The 24,529-nt window shown below is 48.9% G+C and overlaps 3 protein-coding genes and 1 long non-coding RNA gene across 12 annotated transcripts; 2 read left to right on the top strand and 2 right to left on the bottom strand.

Annotated features, from left to right (window-relative positions):
- Nucleotides 1-1,701: 1,701 nt before the first annotated feature.
- LOC136477521 (uncharacterized) lies at nt 1,702-3,128 on the top strand. Its single transcript, XR_010764038.1, has 3 exons — nt 1,702-2,014; nt 2,876-2,980; nt 3,095-3,128. It is a non-coding gene; the product is annotated as an uncharacterized lncRNA (long non-coding RNA).
- A 64-nt stretch (nt 3,129-3,192) lies between these two features.
- LOC136477520 (putative 12-oxophytodienoate reductase 8) lies at nt 3,193-8,160 on the top strand. Of its 6 annotated transcripts, none has more exons than XM_066475714.1 (7): nt 3,193-3,461; nt 3,605-3,672; nt 4,401-4,620; nt 5,537-5,723; nt 6,051-6,322; nt 7,106-7,279; nt 7,462-8,160. In XM_066475714.1, exons 4-7 carry the CDS (start codon nt 5,659-5,661, stop codon nt 8,049-8,051), a joined length of 1,101 nt encoding a protein of 366 aa, XP_066331811.1. In that variant the 5' UTR covers nt 3,193-3,461; nt 3,605-3,672; nt 4,401-4,620; nt 5,537-5,658; the 3' UTR covers nt 8,052-8,160. The 6 variants fall into 6 exon arrangements, with proteins under 6 accessions (XP_066331811.1, XP_066331809.1, XP_066331807.1 ...); XM_066475713.1 differs by having other exon boundaries at nt 3,419-3,461; nt 3,596-3,672; XM_066475712.1 differs by lacking the exon at nt 3,605-3,672.
- A 396-nt stretch (nt 8,161-8,556) lies between these two features.
- On the bottom strand, nt 8,557-10,643 carry LOC136473961 (remorin-like). 4 transcript variants are annotated; one of them, XM_066471578.1, is made up of 5 exons: nt 10,541-10,643; nt 10,167-10,225; nt 9,357-10,077; nt 9,140-9,221; nt 8,557-8,984 (listed from the first exon to the last, which is right to left on the bottom strand). In XM_066471578.1, exons 2-5 carry the CDS (start codon nt 10,174-10,176, stop codon nt 8,769-8,771), a joined length of 1,029 nt encoding a protein of 342 aa, XP_066327675.1. In that variant the 5' UTR covers nt 10,177-10,225; nt 10,541-10,643; the 3' UTR covers nt 8,557-8,768. The 4 variants fall into 4 exon arrangements, with proteins under 4 accessions (XP_066327675.1, XP_066327674.1, XP_066327676.1 ...); XM_066471577.1 differs by having other exon boundaries at nt 10,167-10,274; nt 10,541-10,604; XM_066471579.1 differs by having other exon boundaries at nt 10,167-10,245; nt 10,541-10,598.
- A 3,870-nt stretch (nt 10,644-14,513) lies between these two features.
- LOC136477516 (probable serine/threonine-protein kinase At1g54610) lies at nt 14,514-17,727 on the bottom strand. The gene is made up of 6 exons (XM_066475706.1): nt 16,347-17,727; nt 16,029-16,256; nt 15,814-15,914; nt 15,622-15,730; nt 15,122-15,514; nt 14,514-15,020 (listed from the first exon to the last, which is right to left on the bottom strand). Exons 1-6 carry the CDS (start codon nt 17,463-17,465, stop codon nt 14,862-14,864), a joined length of 2,109 nt encoding a protein of 702 aa, XP_066331803.1. The 5' UTR covers nt 17,466-17,727; the 3' UTR covers nt 14,514-14,861.
- Between the last annotated feature and the right edge of the window lie 6,802 nt (nt 17,728-24,529).

Here is a 24,529-nt window from a genome sequence, read left to right as displayed (position 1 = left end):
AGGTCATGTCGAGACCATCTCGCTGCATCTCGACACTGATCCGAGCAAGCGACATCGCCACTAAGCACACCGACGAACTCCCAAGCCACCCTTATCGATGTCAGTCATGGGTCCTCACGCGGCCGGCCTAAGGGCGGACATGGCGGAAGGGGTGAGGCAGCGAGGGCGGATGCGAAGGGGGTGGGGAACTCATCGGCGGCAGCCAGGTGAAGCGCAGCGACACGGGCATACGTGGGAGCAGGACGGACCGAGGCAAGGGAACCTCCTAACTACTCAGTGTTGATTTTCGTTCTCCTTTGCACCACAACTCTCACTCCCCACCAAATAAATAAAAGATTTTTAACCTCCTAACTTCTCAGTGCCGATTTTCGGACGTCAGAACTCTCCGGTGCCTAGCATCGAAAGCTTCCGCTAACCCTTTTGAAAACTCTCGAGCCGTCGGTCGCCAAAATACCTAATCTCCGGTGCCTAGCTCTCCGGTGTCACTAGGAGATAAGGTGCTCGCTTGAAAAATACCTTGACAAACAGCTCATGCAACGAAGCTCTAGAGGACAACTTCGGTGCACCACCGGAGGACACAGGTGCACTCAAGATGATTGGATCGATCGAGATCCTAGCACTATTCCAACCCTCTAGCGGCATCACTCTGGTGCCCACGGGAGGGCTCCGGTGCCTCCGTAAACAGAGCACTCGACACCTTTCTTAAAACCTTTTTTCAAAGCATCTAACTCTTACGTGTACCCCGTGGAGTATCGTTCTAGTTACTTTATATATTTTAATATGTATTCATAGTTTCTACCTTTTGGATAGGACCTCTATTTGTCTCCAATATGCATTTAGTTGGAATTCTAGCTTGATTTATGTTAGCACTTGTTACATCCCATATGTTGTGGCTTCATGAACCAAGATTCTAGATTTCTTATTTTGACCTTATTAGTAGTTACACTTTCTTATTCACGCGTTAAGTTGAAATATAGTACTTTGCCTATTATTTTTTTTATCAAAATGTTGGATCTTAATATCCAATGTTTTTATGATAGTCGTTGAATTCAGTATAAGGATTGAACTTTGGTTTTGGTGTTCACTATTCAGAAATACTGTGTTCTGCATCAACCAAAGCCGCTAGAAAAGAAGGCCATAGAAGAATCTATTTCAATTTTTTTCATATATAATTTTGTGATGTATTATGCCAGGTTTTAACATAATCCCCTTCCCTTTGAAAAAAAATATGAACCTCAGTTCGATGGATTTTGATAGTAATTTAATATTTTGCTACCTTTTTTTACTTACAAATACAACGCTAACCTTTCTCGAAAACATATCAATGATGAAACACATGGCAAAGGTGTGCATAATTTCAAAATGGGAAAAATGGCTATTTGACATTTTCAGGTAGTTTCTTAGATTTGCCACTCTCAAGATGCAATCCGTAAAATCGGCACCTATGTTAAACATAAATTTTTCTCTTTTCTTTTTCTCTTGCCAAAAGGCCGACTATCGGCCGGCGGCAAGCCAAGCCAGCCAGAGACCAGGGGCGTGCACGACAGCACGAGCCAGCCCCGGCCACGTCAACCGCACAAGGCACAACGCCACAACCAGGTACATAGCTACTAGGGGCAATGTAGTAATTTCCAAGGCCTGTTAATTAAAAAGACATATATATAATAATATAAAGAAAATGAATGAAAAGTGAACATCCGAACATGGCAGTATAATCAAATTGGCACTATATTAAATTTGTGCTAATTTTTCGAAATTCAATCTTCAAATCAAAGTAGTAAATATTGCCACCCCTTCAAATTTATCAAATAGTCAATTTTCTCATTTCAAGATGTGTTTCGTGGGCAATTCCTCTCCACGCAGGATCCTAGCTCGTCGCGCCGCCGCTGCCCAGTCCGCCGCCGCCCTACCGCCCTCTGCCAGACTTCCGCCGCCACAGCGCCGCTCCTCCCTCCTCCGCCTGCTGAAGCGGAGACCCACCAGTCCAGGCGTCGAGTTATTTCTTCTTTCGTTGGTGAGCAATCCGTCCCATACCATGTTTGGATGATTCCCTTATTTCTAAGACAACACTTGATTTTTGTTCTCGATCAAGTCCGAATATTTCTCTTTCCCTGCTCAGCTTGTCGCTGATTTTTGTGTGCTGCGAAATGCCCTACTGTCCAATCTGAATCCATCCATCTGTGATTTGATTAGGACGTTATTCTTTTTCTCCAGCGCTCAAGATCGACCTTTAATTGGCACTGTAGTGCACGTGTGGTTTATGGTCCAGAACAATTTGGGGGTCCAATGCCCTAAATCAAGTCGGCCCCTGCCTTCAGTAGAGGAAGGAATTGTTTGCAGCCTGGTTGATTAATCTTAGCTGGTTATCTGATTATTCAGAGCGATCTGTTTTGCTCTTGTAGATGATAAGTGAACTAGAAAGCCATAGGCATCAATTAACTCTACCTGGGACCAAAAAAGGAATAGAGAACTCACCACCTTTATGATTCTTCCTGGGTTCATCATGACCATGGGACCTTTTACATGATAGGAGTCCATGGTTGTGCAATAGTGATGTATCAATGAGTGTATAGAAATTATGTGGGTTTTTTTTTTGGCTTTAATACTCCAATTGTATCTCAGTATGTGCAGTATAACAGTATAACATTGCGACAGTTGTGCCTCTATGGTTCTAAAATGGTCTGCAATTGTGCAGTTTGAGGTTCCCATATCTCTCTTTAGAAATGCATCCCCCTCTGACTTTACATAGGCATCCTATGTGTGCCGAGGTAATTTACTGTTTTTCTTTTGATTTTATCCTTGCTTTGAATATTTTTTCATCTATATTCTGTTGCATTACTTTAGTAAAACTTACAATTATAATGTATTTGTCCAGATTATTGAAGAATTCCAGAAGTGCCATCTGGATCACCCTGTTAAGAAGTTCTTTGGAGAGTGCACAGACCTGAAAATCAAGCTAGACCGCTGCTTCCGACAGGAGGTGAGTGCTTATCATCCCTTGTTTCTATTATGTAATCTTCTAAACCACAACAAGGTATTCTTTTTTAAATAAACCGCCTTCTTCTAAATGTCACATTACTGTACTTAAAACCAGAAAGCTTTGAAGAGAAAGGCAAACTTTGAAGAGAGCAAGAAATTTAAAGAACAGTTGCAGGCTTACAAAACGGAAATTGCAGAGAAAAGCGAGGAATAAGAACTTGGAACGGAGGACAAGGCCCTAGAGGCTCTTAATCTGTGATGGCCTGCCCTCAATTTTGTGAAGGATTTGACGAGTGTTTTTGAACTGCATGTTTCTAAAAAATATTATACACTTTTCCGAGTAGCAGCTAAACTTCAACAGGTTCAAAGTTTCTTCCTTGTTACGGAATATGCTTCCAATTTGTTCATGCATGCTTGTGCAACAGTGCTTTGTGTCAGATATGGACAACTCACTCGTATTGCCTACTATAAGCAGTTTATTGGTGAGTTCCTTTTATTTGTGCCATTTATTCTATGTTGATGTAATGTGGGCATGTAAATCCAAATAAATTATTCTATAGACCTGCTTCGTGTGTTAGTTGTTAGATGTTATGTACCACACTCAGATGTGTTTTAGTTATTGTAGGAATCATCCTCTTTTCGATACGAATTTATCCTGTGAGAGAATTGTTCCTATGGAATCACGAATATAAGGTATTATCTTTTTCAGGTCATTGAAATCTGAATAAAATTGTGGAGGCTACTCAGCACCACTTTGTAAATATCCCAGAGTCCAGTAATAGTGACCACAATTTCCTTGTTTTGACAGCAAAGCCCTTTAAATTTTCTGTTTTACTCACACAAGAAGAGTAGATGTAGATTAACAGATCACTTTGACCAGTGTAACTGGGTAAATGAGTCATCACATGAAAGCATGTGAGGTTGTTAAGGTGGTCAGTGATGAAGTTTCGATTTGTTGCATCCTGGGTGGTTATTTTTGTACTTACACCCTGTTTTTCATGTCCATCGATCTTGTGAACCTCTTACTGTAGTATGTAACTGGTGCTGTTCCCATGCCGAAGTCATAGTCATGCTAACAGCTAATAAACATCATGCATAATTTTGATGCTTTCAGAGTCTGAATCAATTAGTTGATATATGGGATTACCTTGTGTTATGATGGCCTCATTCTTTGATACATATTTTGATATCGCTAGTATCAATCCTAGTGAAATCCTTGCTCTTGCAAAAGACCATGTCATGAACAATTGCTTGAAACCCAGAACCCAGCCCTCCAAAAAGTTAACACCTAAGATCATTTATCTCTCTAATATAGACCAGATTGTTGCCTTTCCACCAGAGTATTTTCCATTCATGAGTTGGCTGGGGTTCAGAGTATTGCGTCTGAGGTGATGTTGATCCTTGCTATTATCTGGCTGCAGATTTGAAGAGTTAAATTTTGAGGTAGAAATAAAATGTTTGCCCATCCACAACCTGCTGCTAGGATCTTACTAGCTACTGCAGTATCAGGCCATCGATTGGATTAGCATGAAGATCTCTTTCCTTGGCAAACAATTTGTTCAGGGCTTCAGGCATCTATAACTGGGTTGGGGGATTTTTGCAACCCTTACAGATGCCCCATTATTCTTGTTCATGATGCAGGTTAGCTTATGTGTGGCTATATATCTTTGTCAAACGGGTTTCTTTTGCTTAATCCTCCTGAGTACTAGACGCAAGAAGTTTGGCGTGGTTCTGAATGTGCTGAAACATTCTATTTGTTTTTTTTTATCATCTCATAACTGCTAAGTCAAAAATTTTGCAGTATCTGTGGAAGAGTTTCTTTCTTCCCCTTCTTGAATCACATGAAACAAACAAGGAGGCTATCAGTCAATGTGGTTTCATCATAAATTGAAGGGATTCATGCTAGCAAATTTTTTAGGCTATCAGTCATACTCTAGTATGAATTGATCGTAGATCCCTACAAGTTGGTCATAGCAGCAAGTCAGCAACAGTTGGAATGACTATGGCATGCTTTTAAAAGAAAAATAGCGAAGTAGCAATGTATTGCGGGCTTGAAATATATATTCAATTATTTCTTTCGTTTTAATTATGATTGGGAAAATCGGGTATGATTAATGTTCAGTTTTGAGAACTAAGAAGTCAATTCTTGTTTTTGATTTGAAAATAGATAACTTAATTTGATTTCCCCTATGTTTAATTGGAACTTTTCTATAAGAGGCTAAAAGCTTAATTTGATTGTTCTGAACTCAGTGTAATCTGTGTTTTCTGCAATGAAGATTTGAATTACTACGTTCTGGTTTGCGGTTACTCTACTGCACAAAGTAGCAAAACCTCATGAGCTTGAGAATGATTGCCTGTTGCTGCTCGTCCCAGCACGTCCTGCTTTGGGCACCGATAGCTGCTGGTTAAGCCTGAGCAAAACGGATGTTTGACTAGTTAACACTGCAACAGCGTCCAGTGCCCAGTGTTAATCCATTAATTATAGGAGTAAAAGCTTACACAGCTTTTAGTTCATTGCTAACGTGCCAATTTCCTGGAAACTTACCTTACATCGCAGCTGGCTTTACCGTCCCTAGTCTGCTCCCCTGACCGCCTGACGCACAATAATCAGGCATCAACACCATCACCTACAAGGCTACAACAGAGCTAAGGAACAAGGCAGGCGTACCTCGATCGTGCATGGAAGCAAAAGCAATCCCGCTCCTCACGCCATACACCATGGGGAGGTTCCACCTCTCCCACAGGTCGGTTTGTCCACCGCCCATCCATGTATCACCTGGGTTCGGTTTTGTAGCAAGAGTTCATGCGATTCATCCTATTGCTTCACCTCATTCCTTCACTGGCTGTCCATACCATTGCTTGCAAAAGAGTTCATTGCTCCCATGGATCATCTAGGCTCGTACCAGGCATTTCTTGTCCCAGCGTCTAGGGCGAGCACCCGCAAGGTGCTCGATGAATTGCCCCCAAAGTCTGCACAACTGTTGCTTAGGGAGCTCCTGACGTCGGGGTATTAGATTCTGCGTATACAATCGGCCTGATGAGACATCTGCTGTTCCTCCTGTTCATGCCAGGGTTGTCCATGCACCACTCACAAGGTCAAGGTGCTACAACAACCTTTCGGGCGAGCACGTCGCCCTCTACTACTCCCAGAGGGCCTCGGAAGGCGGCCTCCTGATCAGTGAGTCCACTGGGGTCTCCGAGACTGCCCAGGGGTACCCCAGTACTCCAGGTATATGGACCAAGGACCAGGTGGAAGCCTGGAAGCCGGTCGTCGAAGGTGTGCATCAGAAGGGTGGAGTTTTCTTCTGCCAGATTTGGCACGTAGGGAGGGCTTCTACTTATGGTACTGCCGCTTCTCAAGTTCTGGATATTTACGATGTCCTTGTAAATTAATTTGTGTTTACTAATGAATTATGCAAATAGGAGTATTGGATGTTTACTATGACCTTGCAAGTTAATATGTGTTTGCTAATGAATTATGCATATGCCATATATGACTATAGGAGTAGTTGTTCTCTAAGAAATTTAATCTTTTATATGTTTCTATAATAGGGCAGAATGGTAGTCATATCATATCTAGGCCAAAACTTGTATAGTTGTTTACAGAGCAGTTGTAAGATAGGCTGCTAGCTCATGTTGATTCAACCATCTGACTATCCTGGCTACAGAGTTCAGAAGCAATGTTTTTAGTATGAGTACCGTGTCTTGTTGAACTGTAACAACTTAAGCTTGTAATGGACCCACAGAAATTATTGCACTCACTGTGAATTTATACAGAGCACGTCATCATATTATAGTACTTTGTATCTAGGATACTTGATATGGATTATGCTGATTCATTTCGTTAGGCGTCTCAAAAGTAATTTTTGATGACTACTGAGTCAAAGTCCCAATGCAGTTGATGGTTTTTGAGTAAGAGTAGCACGTCTTGTTGAACTGTAAGAACTTGAGCTTCTTTCTGAAGCCACATAAATTATTGAATGAACACTACACATTTGCGATGTTCTTGTCTCAAGCTTATCTTGTGCTTGTGCGTATTATTCACACATACTGCTACCTGCTTGAATGATGCATTTCATGTAGTTGTGAGGTTCCCCTGACAACTATTTTACAATATACATTGCAGATTATGAACCCAATGGACAAGCACCAATTTCTTGTACGGACAAGCAGATCACCCCTGAGGTTCTCGATGATGGGACTGTGGAGGAATTCTCAGCCCCAAGGAGGCTTAGAGAAGATGAAATCCACCAGATTGTCAATGATTTTAGGCTTGCTGCTAGGAACTGCATTGAAGCAGGTACTTCCATTTTTTCCTTTACCTTTCATCTGCATAGTTAACCCCACGGCTTTCCGATTGTGAGGATCTATCAGAGTTCAAATCCACTGTGCATTCAGCTACCCAACATTTACCGTTTTGATCAAATCAAGTAAATCATTCAGCGCATTCGTTACTGATTTGGTTACATCAATGGATCCTAGGCTTTGACGGAGTCGAAATTCACTGTGCATTTGGCTATCTCATCGAGCAGTTCATGAAAGACAGTGTCAACGACAGAACTGACAAGTACGGTGGAAGCATGGAAAACCGATGCTGCTTTGCGCTAGAGGTAATCCAAGCTGCCATCGATGAGGTCGGAGCAGACAGGGTTGGTGTCCGTCTCTCACCATATTCCAACTACCTGGATTGCTGGGACTCAGACCCAGACGCACTTGGCCTGTACATGATCCACGCCATGAACAAGCTCGGCGTCCTCTACTGCAGCATGGTTGAGCCGGAGGCGGTCAAAGTGGATGGTAAGGTGCAGATCCCCTACAAGCTGCTGCATTTCAGGAATGCGTTTTCTGGCACTTTCATTGTTGGTGGAGGATACAACAGGGAAGAAGGCAACAGAGCTGTGTCTGAAGGTTACACTGACCTGGTGGCATACGGCAAATGGTTTCGGGCGAACCCAGACTTGCCAAAGCGATTTGAGCTGAATGCACCTTTGAACAAGTACGACAGATCCACGTTCTACTCTCCTGACCCTGTTGTTGGGTACACTGATTACCCTTTTATCAGTCCTGTGTGATTTCTTGAGAAAAGAAAATTTAAATTTGGTGCTATATCTAACTTGCTCTTGACATAGAATTTGAATTTCAATGAAATGAAATTGTTGAACTGGCAGGACAGCTTATACTCCTCAGGTGCTGCTACTGAACTTTGGTAAAACATTAGTGGTTCTTCTTTTTTGAGATTTTGAATAGAACTTTGTGATAGATTTCAGTGCCTCGCATTGTGTTCTCAAGGAATTTTGACGGGCCGAACATGTTTGTTTGGGACCCAGTAGCACTTTTTGCATAGAACTGGCTTAGTGGCTTTAGATATGCCGCCCACTGGAGAGGCCCTAAGAGCAGCTCAACGCACCTGCGTGGCTTGTAACCCTGCAGACCCATGCAGGCTCGGATTCAACATTTCAACTTGGAAGAGAGGTGGTGTTTCCTCATAATATTATTTTGGTTATGTTTTAGCATGCACAGAACATTATCCAATATAATTAAACATAGCCCACAGATTGCTAATAATGGAATGCTTCTAGCAACAATTCTGATCAGGTCAATTAAAACTGTTGCACAATTCGCGGACCACCATGGCAACGGATTTTTTTTTTCTTTTCTGAAAATGTATGGCCATGGACTGAATTAGACGTTGGGCTATGACCAGCCGTCAGCTCGATGTTCTTAACAGTGAGAGGAACAAATGACGAGGCTACCGAGAGGCTGAGTGTCACAACTGATGCTAGCTAGCTTTACTCAAAGCTTGAGCCGCACAAGCAAGAAATCTTGAAGGAGGACGGCAGGTGCCCTGTCCTCCTGATGTAGTTGGCCTTCTCTGATGTCCTTACCGCACGCTCATTGAGCTTCGCCTCAGCGGTCGCCCGCTGCTCCTCGGCCATCCGATGCGTCGTGGCCAGCCGGTTGGACAGCTTCTCTTGAGCCCGTAATTTCATCTGATCGGCCTTCATCTGCAGTTGTTCGAAATGTCAGGAAAGTAGATGTAAGTAAGCGGCTAAAAGAGTCTTAAAGACCATGAATAAGGTGGCGCCACCAATTGCAGATGCACCAATAGTTCCATATCAATCAGACAACTAAGCGAAGCGATTGCATCTTAGAAGCTTACCTGCATTTTCTTCATCTTCGTCTCAGCTTTTCTCTTCTCATGGTTCTCCCAGGCCTGTATCTTTACCTCTTCACGCTTATACCTGAAACAAGGCCAAGGCAAGAATTGCACTTAGTAAAAGTGGCAGATGTGAAGAAAACAATGAAGTCAGAGCTACTGATACAAAACAAAGAAAATACTTACATAAACAAAGCATATTTAAGAGTAGCATTCTCACCTCGCCATGAACTTGGCTCGTTCAGCCTCATCCCAGGCTGCCGCGCGCGACTCCAGCGAGTTCGCGCTGGGCACATGACCAACCACGGGGCGCTCCTCGCCGACACAACCGACCTTGCCTGCTGCCGCTGCCTGCTCGGTCGTCCCTACAACGGCGGCGGTGGTCACTCCCACAGGCCCTTCCTGGCGTCTCCTCGCTGGGGTGGACGACCTCGAGGATATTGGGCTCCGCGCAACGGGCGTGGAGGCACGCAGCGGCGTGGCCGTCCTGGACGGCTCCTTGCTGGCGATGGGGGTCATCTCTGTCCCCATGTCCCGCAGGCACACGGACCGCATCACCGCCTTGGGCGGCGAGCCATACTGCTGCTGCACCATGCAGTCGATCTTCTTGGTTTCCTCCACGTCGTCGCCCTCCTCGCCGGTCCGCGGCGGCGTCGAGGGCGCGGCGGCCATCACCATGCTGTACTCCAAGGCGCCGTCCACGCTGCTGCAGGACACACGGCCGTTCTGCGAGGACGAGCCGAGGAGGCGCCGATCGTCGGCGTTGGAGTTCCTGGGCTTGACCCTGGCGCCGCCGTGGGTTCCGTCCGCGCGGCCGCCGTTCGACATGCCCACGAGCCATTTCTGCGCGTCGTCCCACTTGGACGGCATCGCCTTGGGCCGAGACAAGGCTTGATTCTTGCGGTGCGGACGCCCGTTGGCGCCCTCATTGGTGGTGTAGTCTAACGGCCGCATTGCAGATTTAAGTACTATCATCAGGAGGTGAGTTCATAAGAAGATTGTGCATTGCAGATTTAAGTACTATTATTACCTGAGTTCATAAGAACAGGTTTGGGCTCCAGATCCAAGATTTTCCAGACCTGAAAGCTACTGGACCAGACCAGATCGAGCTGCATCAGATTTTTCTGAATTTCGTGATCTGAGAAACTTTCAGAAAGCAGGACATTATAGAACACCGTAAACCGTAATTCTGTATTCGAACCAAACAAAAATACGAATCCCCTTCTCACCATTCCCCCACTTTTCTTTCTTGCACAAAGCTTAATGGCACAAAATCAGTATAAAGCTATAATTAACCTCGGCATTTCGCTCTACTTAGTTTACCTGGAACTGTCAAATCCTTTTCACTGAAAGCGATTGGAAAAGAGAGACAACATACAGCGGACAAGAAAAGTTGCTGCTGACCTTGGAATCAAGAAAGAGCCTGCAGGGTGACGATGGCAGGACTGCAGGAGGAATGGAGGATGGCTGAGATCGTCTGCAAAGTGCAAAGTGACTGGAGGACTACTACTCTACTACTAGTAGTAGACTAGTGTAGCATTTTCCGTGCGCTCACCGTACTCCTTTTGGCGTTGGGCGCAGGAGCAGCACGCACTGCGGTACTGGTGTGCACATGGTCTACAGCGGAGAGGATGGCAGGGTTCACGTGACGGGAGAGTATAATAAATACCGGCCGGCTCTGTGTCTGCGCGTGGACCTCCACGGCATCTTGCTGCATTTCAATTATGCGAAATTCCCAAATTGACCCACCAACTGCAACTGTTTACAGGCTAGTATTACTGAGTAAGTAATACAGCTGTGATGGCTGTCATCGAGCCTGGATATAGCACGTTTTAATGCTATATATAATTGTGCTCAAATTTCTGCCGAATTAGGCTCAATTGCTTTAGGCTAATTAGTTTAACAGAGATGCTATACAACACATATATGTTTTAATAAAAAAAACACATGGATTTTTTCTCCCTCTCTTTCTTTTTAACTGTCTTCACTCTCTCTTTTTAACTGTCTTCACGGCCTCGAGCTGAAAATACAAGATTGCATCCCACCTTGGCCTCGGCGGCTCGGTCGTGTCTTCTGGCCACTCGACGTTACGGCCACAGGGCGTCCAGTGCGGCGGCACGTTCATGTCGCTCAATCCGGCTACATGAGAGGAGCGCACCAGCGCTCAGACAATGACATGCGCATATACACGTGCGGCCGGAGGATTTGTCCTTTTGTCCTTGTATAAAAAAAATTATTTCTTATGATGTGTATATACGTGATCTTGTGATTTATGATTGTCTGGGGTAGAAGAATGTTGGAGATAGAAGAATGCTGGAGGTAGAAGGAGGATAAAGACTGTTGGATCTGAATTCTATGGTGCAAAAAAAAAATTATGTGTTAAAACTATATAAAACACATGATTATTGAATAGACAGACTCGTAGTTTAAACCCAATAAAACCTCTGTTAAGTTAAGCCTATTGAGGTTCGGCTCGTCAGCTCATGTCAAACATGGACAAGATCATGCGCACTAAGGGCTAGGGATTCAGATCACCACATAGAAGGAAGGGAATTAGTAAATCACCACCAACAAGATTTCCTCCAAATTTCTGAAACCTGCAGCCCCTCCCGCTGCAGCTGGAGGGCGGCGTCGCGTGCTCCACGGGCCGTGTCTGCGTGCTCTCCATCGACGGGGGCGCCGACGGCGGCGCGCTTGCCACGGCCGCGCTGGTCCGCCTGGAGCGCCGGCTGTAGGAGCTCTCCGCGGCCGTGCTGGTCCTCCTGGTTGCCAAGATCTCACGTAGCGGCCGGTCAGGCACGGGGATGAACTTGACGGCGATGATGCCCTGGAACATCTTGTTGCGGAGCACGCCGGCCAAGACTTTCCTCCGCTCGATCTCCTGCGCGTTGAACTCGTTGAACACCTGACAGAGCACGAAGGCGTTGAAGATCATGGTGCCGTTGGCCTTCTCGCTGACGCCGAAGATCTCGCGGCCGCGGTACTGCAGCACCAGGAGGACGACGACCTGGAACGCTGCCTGCACGCCCATGGTGTCCATGATGAGGTTCACCCAGAGCAGCTGCACGGTTGTCTTGCCAGAGGTCACCACGAAGTTGATGATGAGTGCGGCGACGTTGACGGTGAGCTGGAACTGGATGAACTTCTGGATGTTGTTGAAAACTTTGCATGACTCAAAAGAAAAACTTTACATTACTCAAACTAAAATTTTACTTGACTAAATGTAAAACTTTACATGACGGCGTCCCGGTGGCCGTGGAAGTAGTGAGGGCGACGAATTTCCAAAATTCGTTGACGACAGGGTGCGGCTGGCTCTCGCTGTGGGTTCATTAGCTAGGCAATTTCCATAGCTACCCACTGGTGCAACGAATTGAACTAGAAGGCTTCGAGCTGGCCGAATTTGATAGGCGAATGGAGCTCTGTTTTTGGTGCAGGCCTCAATGGCAGTCCTGACCTCTGGCCGGCAGCGATCCTTCAGCCCGACGAAGCCGAACAGTGGCGGGGGCGGGGGCTGGCGAAGCGTTCGTGGCGCTCATGCACGTGCTCCACAACAAGCACGAGTTCCCCTTCGCTGCCGGCGCGGCCGACCTCGTTGTGCTGTCCCTCGGCGGGAGCGTCGCCGCCGCCGCCTGCCACAGCGAGAGACGGCACTGGCGGAGCGGGGCGTACGCGGAGTCGGTGCTGTTCCGTGGCAAGAAGCTGATGGCGCAGACCAACGGCGAGTGGTTGGAGGTAGGGGATGACGGGTGGGGACCACCTGTCGGTGAGGGAAGGACATGTCACTTACCAGCAGGGCTCACTCGTCAATCATCCACGTCAGCACCAAAGTCTAACTCAGCGTGGCAAAACCGTCCAACAAAACCACCCAATGGGGTAAATTGATCGATTTTGCAAATTTTAATATGTTTAATACTTAGTTTTATATTTTGGAGGTTAAATAGACACCTCTTCAAACCTCATGATGTGACGTAGACTTTTTCCATCTCCAAATTAAGACCCAGGAGCGGTGGATATGGTAGCTAATTGGGACTTGGCGTTGTTTTCGTGCTCACTACTCACCAAGCACGGCGAGCCATTGCGGACGTACCTCTTAATCTGCCGCACTGGCCGGCTTTACCTCACCCGCCGTGTTTGCGCCCGCTGCAAGACTCACCACGACTGAGCCTTAGAGGGCAACAAGATCGCCACCAGGCTCGCCGACCACCGAGCCATAGAGACGCCGAGGAGGTCGGAAGCACCCTCTCGCGCGGGTGCATCGTCGTCTTCGCGGGCGCCGACGTGAGGCCATTCGACGGGGCCGCGCGCAGCCTGGGCCCCGCGTGCGCTACGACGAAGGGACCCACGCGGACGCCGCCATCGACTGACTTGGACGGCCTGGTATGAGCTCCTGCGGCTGGCATGAGATGCGGAGGAGGGAGAGGAAAAGTGTTGTGGGTGGGAGCGTGACGCCACTATGGACCGTGCCGTGCAGCAGGCCAACCGGACCATCTAAGGTGTGACCACCTGTTGGAATCGAGGCAGCAAGGGCGCAGCCTGCTTCGTGGACTCGCAAACTATCCCCTCCTACCAACTCTTTTGTTCCTCTGGATTATTTTTTCTTCCCGTTCTTTCGTAGTCTTTCTTCCAATTCTTTTGTACTCAGGCGTCCTGAGGAGTTCTCTTGACATTCATATACTTCCATTTTTTTAATATCCATCATAACCCCATTAGGCGTTCAAAGTCTATTCTGACAAGTTAAAGCGTGCTCTTGACAAAGCGGTTTCTGAGTTTTTTTTGTATGTACTCCTCTTTAGTGTATGTGAATTAAATCACTATTGGTTTACGATAAACCTGTTACTCTAACACTAAAAGGATGAGTCCCAAAAACGTTGCTGTCCTTACCGGCCAGAAATTGCTAGGAGGAGAAAAAAACACCTAACAATTTCAAGATTTGGTTCCGAAGAAGAGATGTAGCCAGGGCTGGCCAAGAGCGCGAACCATCGATTTTTGCAGTTGGAGCGACGCCAAATCATCTGTAACACCAAATAAATGGATTGATCATCTATAATACTGAATAATTGCTCTTGACGTGGAATTTCAGTGAAATGTAATTGTTGAACTGGCGGGATAGCTTACACTCCTCAGGTGCGGCTACTAAACTTCGTTAAAACATTAGCGGTTCTTCTTTTGTTGAGATTTTGAAAGCACTTTGTAATGGAGTTCATTGCTCAATTAACATATAGGGTTCTGTTCTGTAAGTTAAAAAAAAAGAGTTCTGTTCTGAACTTTGGCTGCCACCGACATCGCATTGTGTTCTCTGACTACGCGCAGTGTTTCACCATTTCTTACATTTCAACTATTCTACTACACGTTTGGCGCATATAGAATTTGTTCTGAAGTTAATTTGCAAACCTTGTAAGCCTGGAGCTATAATAACTACGCTGTTAAAGTCTCTAATTGCAACAAGTCGACCAGATGCGCACACATTTTCTTTGGGGGTGTCTTTACAGTCTCCTCCCTGTCAGTTTCAGGCTTTTCATGCCTCTCTACCACTGCTATTATACACATGGATCAAGAAAAGCCCGACTCGTTCGTAGCAGCCCCGAGCGCTGCGCATTCGTGTGTTCACCTTCCACCAATGATCTCTGTTCCGTTCCATGGAGAGGCAACGAATGCTCTGGTCTGGCTGGGACCATGGAATTCGCCATGGCTGCCAACTTGATGCCAATCTTTTTTTTCTCATTGTTCAGTAATAGTGCCTGTTGGTCTTCTCCTTCTCGACTCGCGCCTTGCGCACGGCCTGCTGGATCTGCTTCTCGTGCTCCTTGAGCATGTCCTCCATGTTCCCGCCGGGCGGCATCAGCGGCCCCGAGTAATGGATCCTCTTGTTCCTCCCTCCAAAACCCTGGGGGGAAAAATGTTTGCAAATGCGATTAGCGCTGCCTGAGCTGTAGCCTCAGCTGTTATTAAGACTGTCAAGATCGAATGGCTCTGGTTGGGACTCACGACTGATGCGTCCCGCATGCCGAGGTCCTTCTGGTGGGAGGAGCCGGGGCGGCCGACAGCGTTGGCCGGCTCCGCGACGTCCAGCCGGTTGTACCTGGAGTTGGCGTTGGTGGAGGCCGACGAGCTCGGGTGCAGGTCGGTGCCCCGGGACTGCGCGTAGGACCGCTGCGAGGTGAGGTGCGACGCCGACGCCCTGACGGAGCTGGACGCGCGCGAGACCGCACGCTGGTCGCTCCTGTTGTACCACGTCGACCCGAAGCCGCCGCCGCTCTGCAGCGTTGCCGGCCCGCGCACGGCCACGGCCGGTGGCTCGATGCGGAAGCCCGGCACGCTGTCTTCCAGCGAGCTGTAGTGGTGGCTGGTGCTCTTCTGGTTGGCGCGCGCCTGCCTCCTCTGCAACGAGACACGAGAGAGAGAGAGCAATTTGCAGAGTTCAGACAACAGTTTGAACTGCAATCTGTCACTGATGAGGAGCATGGCATGGGCGACCAGTCGCGTACCTGGTAGTCAGCAATGGCGACGTCCTGAGCTGGCGCGGCGCCCTTGGCGTCGTCTCTCCCCGGTTGGACGGATACAGAGCCCTTGCCTCCGATGCCCGCTGTGTTTTGCCTACAAAAGATGCGCATGCAACAAGGTGTTGGCCGCTGTGTTTTGCCATTGCCATCAGGTTGCAGGTGCTCCAAGGTTCGTACCTGCTGGCCTCCTGACCTCGGAGCTTGGCGTCGTACTCCTTGCAGGGCGGGTACTTGGGCAGGCTCGCCGGATCACATGCCAGCGGCTTGGTCCTGAAGAACTGATGATGACAGAGATGCAATGCCGTGCAATGCAGCAGTGTATCAGTGCTGTCAGTTTCCTTGGCGTGTTTGTTGTTCTAATGAAAAAAATGATGAGAGAGCTGCTTAATTACCTCGCTGTCCAGAGCAGAGGCCACCGTGCCCCGTGCCGACGGCTCGATGGCGAGCAGCGTGTCCAGGAGCGCCAGGGCCGTGGGAGGGAAGTCCTTGAACGTCTCGGCGATCTTGCGCCGGTACGGCCGCTGCGGCTTGAAGAGCGTCACGTCGGGCAGCTTCGCCTTGGCCCAGTAGTCCTCGGACGGCGAGCCGCAGAGCTTGAAGATCTTGTGCAGCTGCTCGATCTGTGCATGTGGACGGCATTGTTTTTGTTCATCCATCATTCAGGCAGACTGAGAACGAAGGAAACCAAAAGAATGGCACGACGGACGAACCTCGGTCTGGCCGGGCATGATGGGTTTGCCCGCGAGCAGCTCGGCGAGGATGCAGCCGGTGCTCCACAGGTCCACGGCGACGCCGTACTCGGTGGCGCCGAGCAGGAGCTCCGGCGGGCGGTACCAGAGCGTGACGACGCGGCTGGTCATGGGCTGCGTCTTTCCGGGGTCGAAGAAGGTGGCGAGCCCGAAGTCAGCGATCCGGAGCACGCCGTTGTCGCCGATGAGGAGGTTGGAGCCCTTGATGTCCCGGTGCAGGACGCCGCGCGCGTGGCAGTGGCGCAGGCCCTCGAGGATCTGGCGCATGAAGCACTTGACCTGCGGCTCCGTGAAGCGCTGCCCCGACAGCGCGGCGAGGCCGGCGAGGTCGTGCTCCATGTACTCGAAGACGAGGTAGAGGCTGTGCGAGAGGCGCGAGGTGACGATGCCCTCCAGCTTGATCACGTTGGGGTGGTCCAGCCGCCGGAGGATGTGGATCTCCCGCGCCATGAACCGCACGCTCTCCGGGTCCATGTTGACGAAGCGCACCCGTTTCAGCGCCACGATCTTGCCGATCTGCAGGTCCCGCGCCTTGTACACGTTGCTGTACGTGCCCTGCCCGATCTTGTCCAGCCGCTCGAACGTGTCGGCACGCCGGGGCAGCCACCCCTCGACGATCTCTCCAGCGACGGACGTCAGCCAGGAGGGCCATCCGGCGATGACGTGCTCGCCGGAGAACCCCTGCGGCACGCTGGAGATCACCTGCGCCTGCGCGTGCGCGCCGCAGTCCGCGGCCGCGTTGTTGTTGTTCCCGCCGATATCCAGCGCGGCGCACCGGTGGTGCATGGGCGCCCCGGCGGTGCTGTAGGACTTGCTGAGGGACGTGATGACGACCACGGGAGGCGCGGTCTTCTCCACGGCCTCCTTGGCCAACGCGAGTGCGTCGATGCCGCCGTTGTCCTTGGCGTTGGACTCCGTTCGGGCGATGACGGCGTGCACGACGGCGGCGTCCTCCTCCTTGGCGGTGAGCGTGATGAGCTGCTTCAGGGACTGGCTCGACGCCTTCTGCAGCTGTGCCACGGGGTGCGGCGCGGCGGGCGGCGCCTCCACGACGCCCTCCTTGGAGCAGAGGCCGCCCATCGCCGACGGAGGTACGGACGCGCTAGGTTAGAAACTCCGCAGGAGGATCAGTCAGGATGCAGGGAAGGAAGGTCAGCTAGGAGGCCAGCGGGCCCGACAAGAGGCGGTGTCGTTGGTCCTGGAGCGAGGAGGGAGGAGATGGCGGTGGAGGCATGGCGGTTGCGGCGAGACGCGGTTGCAACCGCCTGAACAGAACGGGCACGCGCGTATCCGGCGCCGGGGCCGGACCGCTGCGCGCGCGCGGGAGCGACGGAGAGCAAAGGGGGCGGGAGACAAAAGGGAGGCTCGGGGACGACGAGCCGTTACGAAGAAACGACGTGGAGGCCGGAGGGAAGCGGCTGTTGGCGCGATTCGCGGCGGGCCGGTGGGGCCAGAGCGTCACTGAGATGGAGGTGGAGTGGTGGAGCTGAGGTGGCCAGGGCGCGGGTAGTGGCGCGCACGACAGGGGAGGGGACGTCCCGAGCGCTAGCCACGCGAAGCCTCCCATGATTTGCCCGGATGTGGCGTAGCGCTGGCGGTGGTTGGGTTTTGATGACCACCACTTGGAAGAAATCAATCAATCTAAGCAACAAAAACACATTTTTTATTAACCCATGTATTTTTGTCTGAGCTGTGTAAAAACTACGGACTTACTCGAGTCTGGACGTCCCATCCCAAACGCTAGCGTCGAACAGTGCCCTGCGCGTAAGAGAAATGGAGCCCACGCCTCCTGTTTTTCGTGCGCCCCACCACGTGGACCCCCACGTCTGCGCTCGGCTTCTCATGTGCCCCAACAGTGGGCCCGCGTCGTCCGGACGTCACTCATCAGCTGCAGCAGGTGGCTACGATAGGTGGGCCCCATTACAACATATGTAACACTAGATCTACTTTTGCAACTCCAAGATGAAACACTTGCAACGTACGTCCGAAACAGCTGAAACAATGGCAACATACGTCTGAAAACACTTACAAAACACCAGGAAAAACTTGAAAACACATGTGTAGTCATTTCAAACATATGCAACATTCAGATGAAAACACTTGCAACATACGTATGAAACACATAAAACACTTAAAACATACACTTGCAACATGCATGTATATATAACATCCAGGTCTACTTTTGTAACATATAAATGAACACACTTGCAATATACGTCTGATACAGATGAAACATTTGGAACATACACTCGAAACATACGTGTATAGACAATATCTCGATTTAATTTTACAATATCTCGATCTACTTTTGCAACATCGATATAAAACGCTCGCAACATACCTTTGAAATACATGAAACATACATTTGCGACATGCGCTTTCAACGCAACATCTCCTTGCCACTTCGATGAATGAAGGCTCGTCGGCGCGTGGAGATCACTGGTGTGCTCGCCGGCAACGTGGAGCTGGACGGCGGTGCACAGAGGGCGGGTGTGGGGGTAGCACGGGTGGCGGTGCCACAGAGGGCGGGTGGACAGCACGTGGAGGTCATCGGGCCGCACGGTGTGGTGAAGCCACGACAGCGCAACGCGGAGTCAGAAGATAGGTGTTTTGGGGGAAGGCGATGTCCAGGCGGGCGGACACCCGCATCACAACATTTCCTTAAAAAATAGGTATTTTGTGTGAGTTTTCGGGGAACCTTTGGTGGGACCCTTCTTAGTGCAGCTTTCTTTGTATCGGGTTAAAAAATACATGGTGGATCTATATGGACAATAGGGGGTGTAACCGGATCGGAAAAAATGAAAAAACAATGGTTATAACCAATGTTCATCATATATGTATCCATACAGTAAAAACCTTTGTACTCACAAAGCAAAAAACAACCCTCTCAAATTTGCTAGTTGAACGATCGCTTGATTTTGAGTCAAGGCCGAAGGCCTGCACCGACCAAAGGATTTGGCCGGCCTATGGTTTAATTTAATTTGTGTAATGACCGTTCTGCCCAATATATTTAGGAATATTTGTAAAACCTATTCAGCGCAAGAGGCAAAATAGCTAATGTAAAGATGAGTAATCTACAATTGCCCTTATTTCTCAGCACCATTTACGGTTCCCACATCGCGCCACGTCGCCTTCTTTTCCTGCCTTTCGATTTGGCATCGACGGCCACCAGCTGACCACACCCAGGAAGCTTCCAGGACATCCCGTCCAAGCCATCTACACCAATACGGGTACGGAGAGGAGGAAAAAAAACGCTCCTAGCTTAGACTGTCTCCAATAGAAACACCCAAACGCAAATTCGGTGTCGCATAGTACTTTGCATATCAAAATCACGCCCCCAACAAAAGACCCATACAGAGAACCCATTTTGGGTCCGAGGCCGGCAAGAACGTAAAAAAGCGTCGTCCAGGAGAGACGACGCAAAACAAACTTGCGGCCCCTCAACTCCTGGATCCGACGCGGGCCCTTCTCCTTCGGCGCGAGGAGGACAAGCCCGCAGGCTCGTCGGCGGCTGGATCTCCATGCGGACGCAGCATCTCCTCGCCCCGCCACGCGAGCGCTGCTCCACCGTGCGAGCGCGCTGCCCCATGGCCGCTGCTGGTGCAGGTGGCGAGGAGTGGACCCGGAGGGCTCCTTCAACTCTGGTCGCGGCCATCTTCAACTCCAGCCGTGGGCTCCAAGAACAAGCTCCGCACCACCACCGCAGTCCGCAGGCACCGGACAACTGGGGTTGGGCCTCGCGCGCGCCGAGTGGTGCCCTTCGGTGGTTCTTCCCCTCTGCCAGCGTGAGGCCAGATCCACTGATCCCTGTACAGAGGAGGAAGAAAGAGGAAGGAGGAGGAGAGGATGACGAGCGGGTCCCATTTCAGGAGAGTTGGAGGGATAGGAATGGGGGAGCAGCCGGTAGATATTTTGTTCCTATAGAGAAAATTTTGGGGTTCGCTGTTGGAGAAAGGAAACTTTGGGTGGGTGACTTAGTGACTGTTCGTGGCCCAATTCTTAGAATGGGTCTTGTATTTGGGTTTGGGCTGTTGGAGATAGTCTTACGTAGGCCACGACGCCACCCCGAGCTGCTGCCTCTGCCGCTGCATCCCCGGCGAACACGATGCCGTAGGCTGCCCCGACCCCCTCCGCTTCTCCCTATCTCTCTCCATCGTGCCTCCCTCCTCTAGCGCCCCCTCTGTCGTCTCTCTCCGTCCTCAGTCGCCTCCACATGGACGCGCCGCCTCCGCTCGGTGTCCTATCTGACCCAGCTCCTACCGCTTCCCGGCGCTCCCCCCCGGCGCAGCGCCCCAGCGTGTGCTGCCGCAGCGCGTGCCCTATGGTTGCCGGCAGGCCTTACCTGCGTCCTAGGGTTGCCCGGCCTCATCCGCGCCGCTTCCTCACCGTGCCCTATGGTTGGACGCCATCACCCATGCCGCTGCGACGTGTCTTAGGGCTGGCTGCCCTCGCCTGCACCAGCGTGACATACCCTATGGCTGGCCGCTCTCGCACACGCCGCGATCGCGACGGATTCTACAACTAAGAGATTCTAATTGGTAAGATCTGATACTTGCTTCGTCGATTTGGTACCCCCATATTTCGATCTCATCAGTGTGTATTTTCTTAGGCAGCTGCATCATCAATTGATTTGGTGGTAATTTACTGCTCTTCCATTGGTTGCACATGCCACTGACATTATTATGGTCATTACTAGGGATGAAAACAGTACGGATATTTTCCGATCGTATTCGAAACCGAATCCGTTTAGAGGGGTTGAGATCTGTCCGTATCCGAGTCCGGATATCCAACATTTGATATCGTATCCATATCCGAATACTCAAATCGCATATTTATGATGTCGATATCCAATCGTATCCTATCCGATATAGTTGACACTATCCATATTCGAATCCGAATCTGGACAGAAATATGAAAACAAATATAATATCGGTGATATCCGTCCGTATCCGATCCATTTTCATCCCTACTCATTACTGCCAGACAGGAGCTATTGCGTTGAAAAGCTGCTGCTCTAGAGCTACTACACATGACATTTTTTCTAGGTATAGCTCTGTTACCTATTTCTTGCTCGCCTTGGAAAGATCTTCATTCTACCTTTTTGCTGTAAATTAATGATGGCTATTTGGCTATTTTTCTGCATTCACTCTTGTACTATGCAGTCCTACAGATAACAGTTCTATGTCAAATCAACTTATCATTTTTAAGGGCCTCACAAGGCCCCTTATGTGGTCTTATTAATAAAATTGACATATGGTTGATTCCATGTTGACAATGTTTAGGCCATACCATAGTAACACACTCCAGAGTACCATTGAGCCAGAAAAATCTGCTGCCCATGTTATGTGTAGAGTAAACCAGTCATATATTCTATTAGAGTTTTATGATGCTTTTGCTAGATTGATCTCTAATCTCAAACTGGGCCCAACGACCCAGTTGGGCCTTTGATCCGTGCCTGATCAGGGGCGCCCAACCCACTATGGCTGGCGGGCTCCTATCATACTACACAATAAATAGAGGTGGGGGCTGACGGCTCTGAGCATGAGGTTCGCCTGAGCCGAGCTCCCCACCAAAACCTAAACCCTAATCCCGATCAGAGAGGGGCGTAGCTAGTGACGGGAAGCCACCAGCCGCGCCGCCCCGCTCCACCGACGTCGATGACTTCATCGGCCTCTTCACCGACCGTCGCTGCCCTCGCGCAGACACCGACACAACAACCATGGCCGACGCATCTGGATCGAAGGCCTACGATGGTCAGTAACCTAGCACTATTCCTCCCTCTAATATCTGTCTAGTAGATGTACTAGGACATGTTATCCATTTACAAGATGTACCTGGCTAGATCTATGACTATATGATTAGAATAGATTAACAATGGTACCAGAGCCAGATTAACAGTGTGTAGATCTAGTATGGGGTAGAGAATTGAAAAGAAATCAAAGAGGAACAAAAGGTTCGATCCGTTTCGGATTGAAACCCTAACCCTGATCAGGAAAGAAATCGAGGTGCAGAGGGTTCAACCGAACCCAAACCCGCCGGGGAAGAAGAATAGTAACCCTAACCCTAACCCTAACCCCAAATCGGTTCAACTCCGAAAAGAAAAGAAAGAAGATCCAAAAGAGAAGGGGAAGAGGGGAAGGGGCTTATCTCGCCGATCTCGAATCAAAACCGAGAGAAAAACTGAACCAGGTTAATTTGAACCCTAACAAAACCCTAACCCTAGAAAGAGAAATGGGACGGTAGAGAAGGGGCTTCCTACCTAGGGCCTGGCTGTCCCGTCTTCGCCGCCGGTCATCTCCATGGCCGGCGCGCGGGAAGAACCAAAGGTGTCGATCGGGCAGGTCACACCACCGTGTGGCTCCACCTTGGGCTCGGGTGTCAAGGGCACCGCAGCGCAGCCCTTCGATGACGGTGCGCTCACCCTCGGGTGGATACATGCACCGACGAAGGGGCGCGCGGCGCCGCCGCCACTTCCTCCGGCCACCATGGCTGCTGCCTGTGCTCTGCTCTCCGTCGTGGCGGTCAGAGAGGAAAGGGAGGGAGTGAGAATGAGTTAGGGTTTGGGGGGTGTGGGCTGGCCGGGGGTTTTGATCTCCCAAAGACAACGCCTGGCCGTCGGATCTGGATGGACGGTTGAGAGCGCGTCGGACCAAAATCGGCCTAGGCGGGGAGGCACTTTCTTGGCCCAGGCCCAGGTTGCGGCCTGGGTGCAGGGGAGGCGCAGCGAGCGCATGTGCATGAGCCACTGCTGTTGCCGGGCTGCGCACTTTTGCTGCTGGGCCACTTTACTACTGCTGTAGGCCAGGCCAGAATGAACAGCGAATGAAGTTTGAATTTTTTTTATTTTCAGAAGCAGATTTGAATGAATTTGATGAATTTTGTTTTAATTCTCTGTTAAATTTTGAACCATCAGGATAAATTTTTAGAGAATAGAGAAATTACAGAAAAATGCTTCTGAAAAATAGATATTTTTTTATGTTTTCCGCTGCTAAAGAAATAGTTTATTCTCTAGTTATTTTGAACCAATGTGATATTTAATTGGAGAAAAAGAGATTTTTACATGATTATGATGTTGTTATTTTCTAACCAATGTTGTTAATAACAATATCATAATTTTAATGATTTTATGCATTATTTTTATTTCTGTCCAACGGTTATGTAGATTTAATGTATAAACAGTTATATGTTTTAATTTTGACCAGCGTTGGAATCAAGGCATGCAATTATTGTTATTATTTTACTCTATATGAATTGTGTTTTCAAGCGGATACAACTTGATGGGTTGTATCAAAGAGATCCTCACTCTCAAAGGTGACAACTACACGGAGTGGAAGAAAAAGATTGACTTGGCCTTCATCTTAGCTGAGGTGGACTGGGTAGTCACCTCACCGTATCCCACTGAGCCTGTGGCACCGGTGAGAGAGACAAACGAGGCTGATGTCATTTGAGCAATTAGAGAGTGGGATTTTGAATGCTAAAAGATGTTCTATGACTTTAAGCATAGGAAATGAGTCACTGCTAATAAGAAATATTTGGATGTGATAAAGAACACGATTGAGCCTACAATTATGGGCTCAATCCCAGAGTGTGATACGGTCACCGAGTACCTCAATAGAATAAAGAGTCAGTTCACTGGCTTTTCAAAGACATGCTACCCAGCTGATAAAGCAGCGGATGATAGAGAGATACTATGAAAATGGTGGCATAAGAGAGCACATACTAAGGATGAGCAATTTGGCATCTAAGCTAAAACTAATGGATCTGGCTCTCAAGGAAGAGTATCCATCTGATTTTTGCTTCCTTGCCAAATGAATTTGATACTTTTGTTGTCAACTACAACATACAGCTCGAGAAAGTGGGACTTAGAGAGGCTCATGGCTATGTATGTGCAAGAGGAGAGAATGAAAGCTGCAAATGGTGGCACTATCAATTATGTGAAAGACAACCAGAAAAAGAATAATAATGCTAACTCCTCAAAGTCAAAGATAAAAGGTCCCATGCTGCATCAGCTTAAGCAGAACATGTTCACAGTAGAGAAAGACCAGTGTCTCTATTGCAAGAAGACGAGACATTATAAGAAAGATTGTTCCGATTACTTAAAGATGATCATGACAAAGAAATGTGAGAACATTATTACGTTAATA

The sequence above is a fragment of the Miscanthus floridulus genome, chromosome 8, assembly GCF_019320115.1.
Source record: "Miscanthus floridulus cultivar M001 chromosome 8, ASM1932011v1, whole genome shotgun sequence".
Lineage (NCBI taxonomy): Eukaryota > Viridiplantae > Streptophyta > Magnoliopsida > Poales > Poaceae > Miscanthus > Miscanthus floridulus.
Note: the sequence above shows the minus strand (reverse complement) of the source record. Positions and strands in the feature narration are given on the sequence as shown.

Bases quoted from the DNA above. Each gene is read 5' to 3' on its own strand.
- LOC136477520 (XM_066475708.1), top strand. From the start codon at position 3,386: ATGCATGCTTGTGCAACAGTGCTTTGTGTCAGATATGGACAACTCACT. The intron at 5,724-6,050 runs GTCGGTTTGTCC...TGTTCATGCCAG, and splicing joins AGGTTCCACCTCTCCCACAG to GGTTGTCCATGCACCACTCA. The intron at 6,323-7,105 runs GTACTGCCGCTT...TATACATTGCAG, and splicing joins AGGGAGGGCTTCTACTTATG to ATTATGAACCCAATGGACAA.
- LOC136473961 (XM_066471577.1), bottom strand. From the start codon at position 10,251: ATGCAGCTCGATCTGGTCTGGTCCAGTAGCTTTCAGGTCTGGAAAATC. The intron at 10,078-10,166 runs GTAATAATAGTA...TGCGGCCGTTAG, and splicing joins ACCTGTTCTTATGAACTCAG to ACTACACCACCAATGAGGGC. The intron at 8,985-9,139 runs GTAAGCTTCTAA...GAACAACTGCAG, and splicing joins CGAAGATGAAGAAAATGCAG to ATGAAGGCCGATCAGATGAA.
- LOC136477516 (XM_066475706.1), bottom strand. From the start codon at position 17,465: ATGGGCGGCCTCTGCTCCAAGGAGGGCGTCGTGGAGGCGCCGCCCGCC. The intron at 15,915-16,028 runs GTAATTAAGCAG...TGTCATCATCAG, and splicing joins CCTCTGCTCTGGACAGCGAG to TTCTTCAGGACCAAGCCGCT. The intron at 15,021-15,121 runs GTGAGTCCCAAC...TTTTCCCCCCAG, and splicing joins GCATGCGGGACGCATCAGTC to GGTTTTGGAGGGAGGAACAA.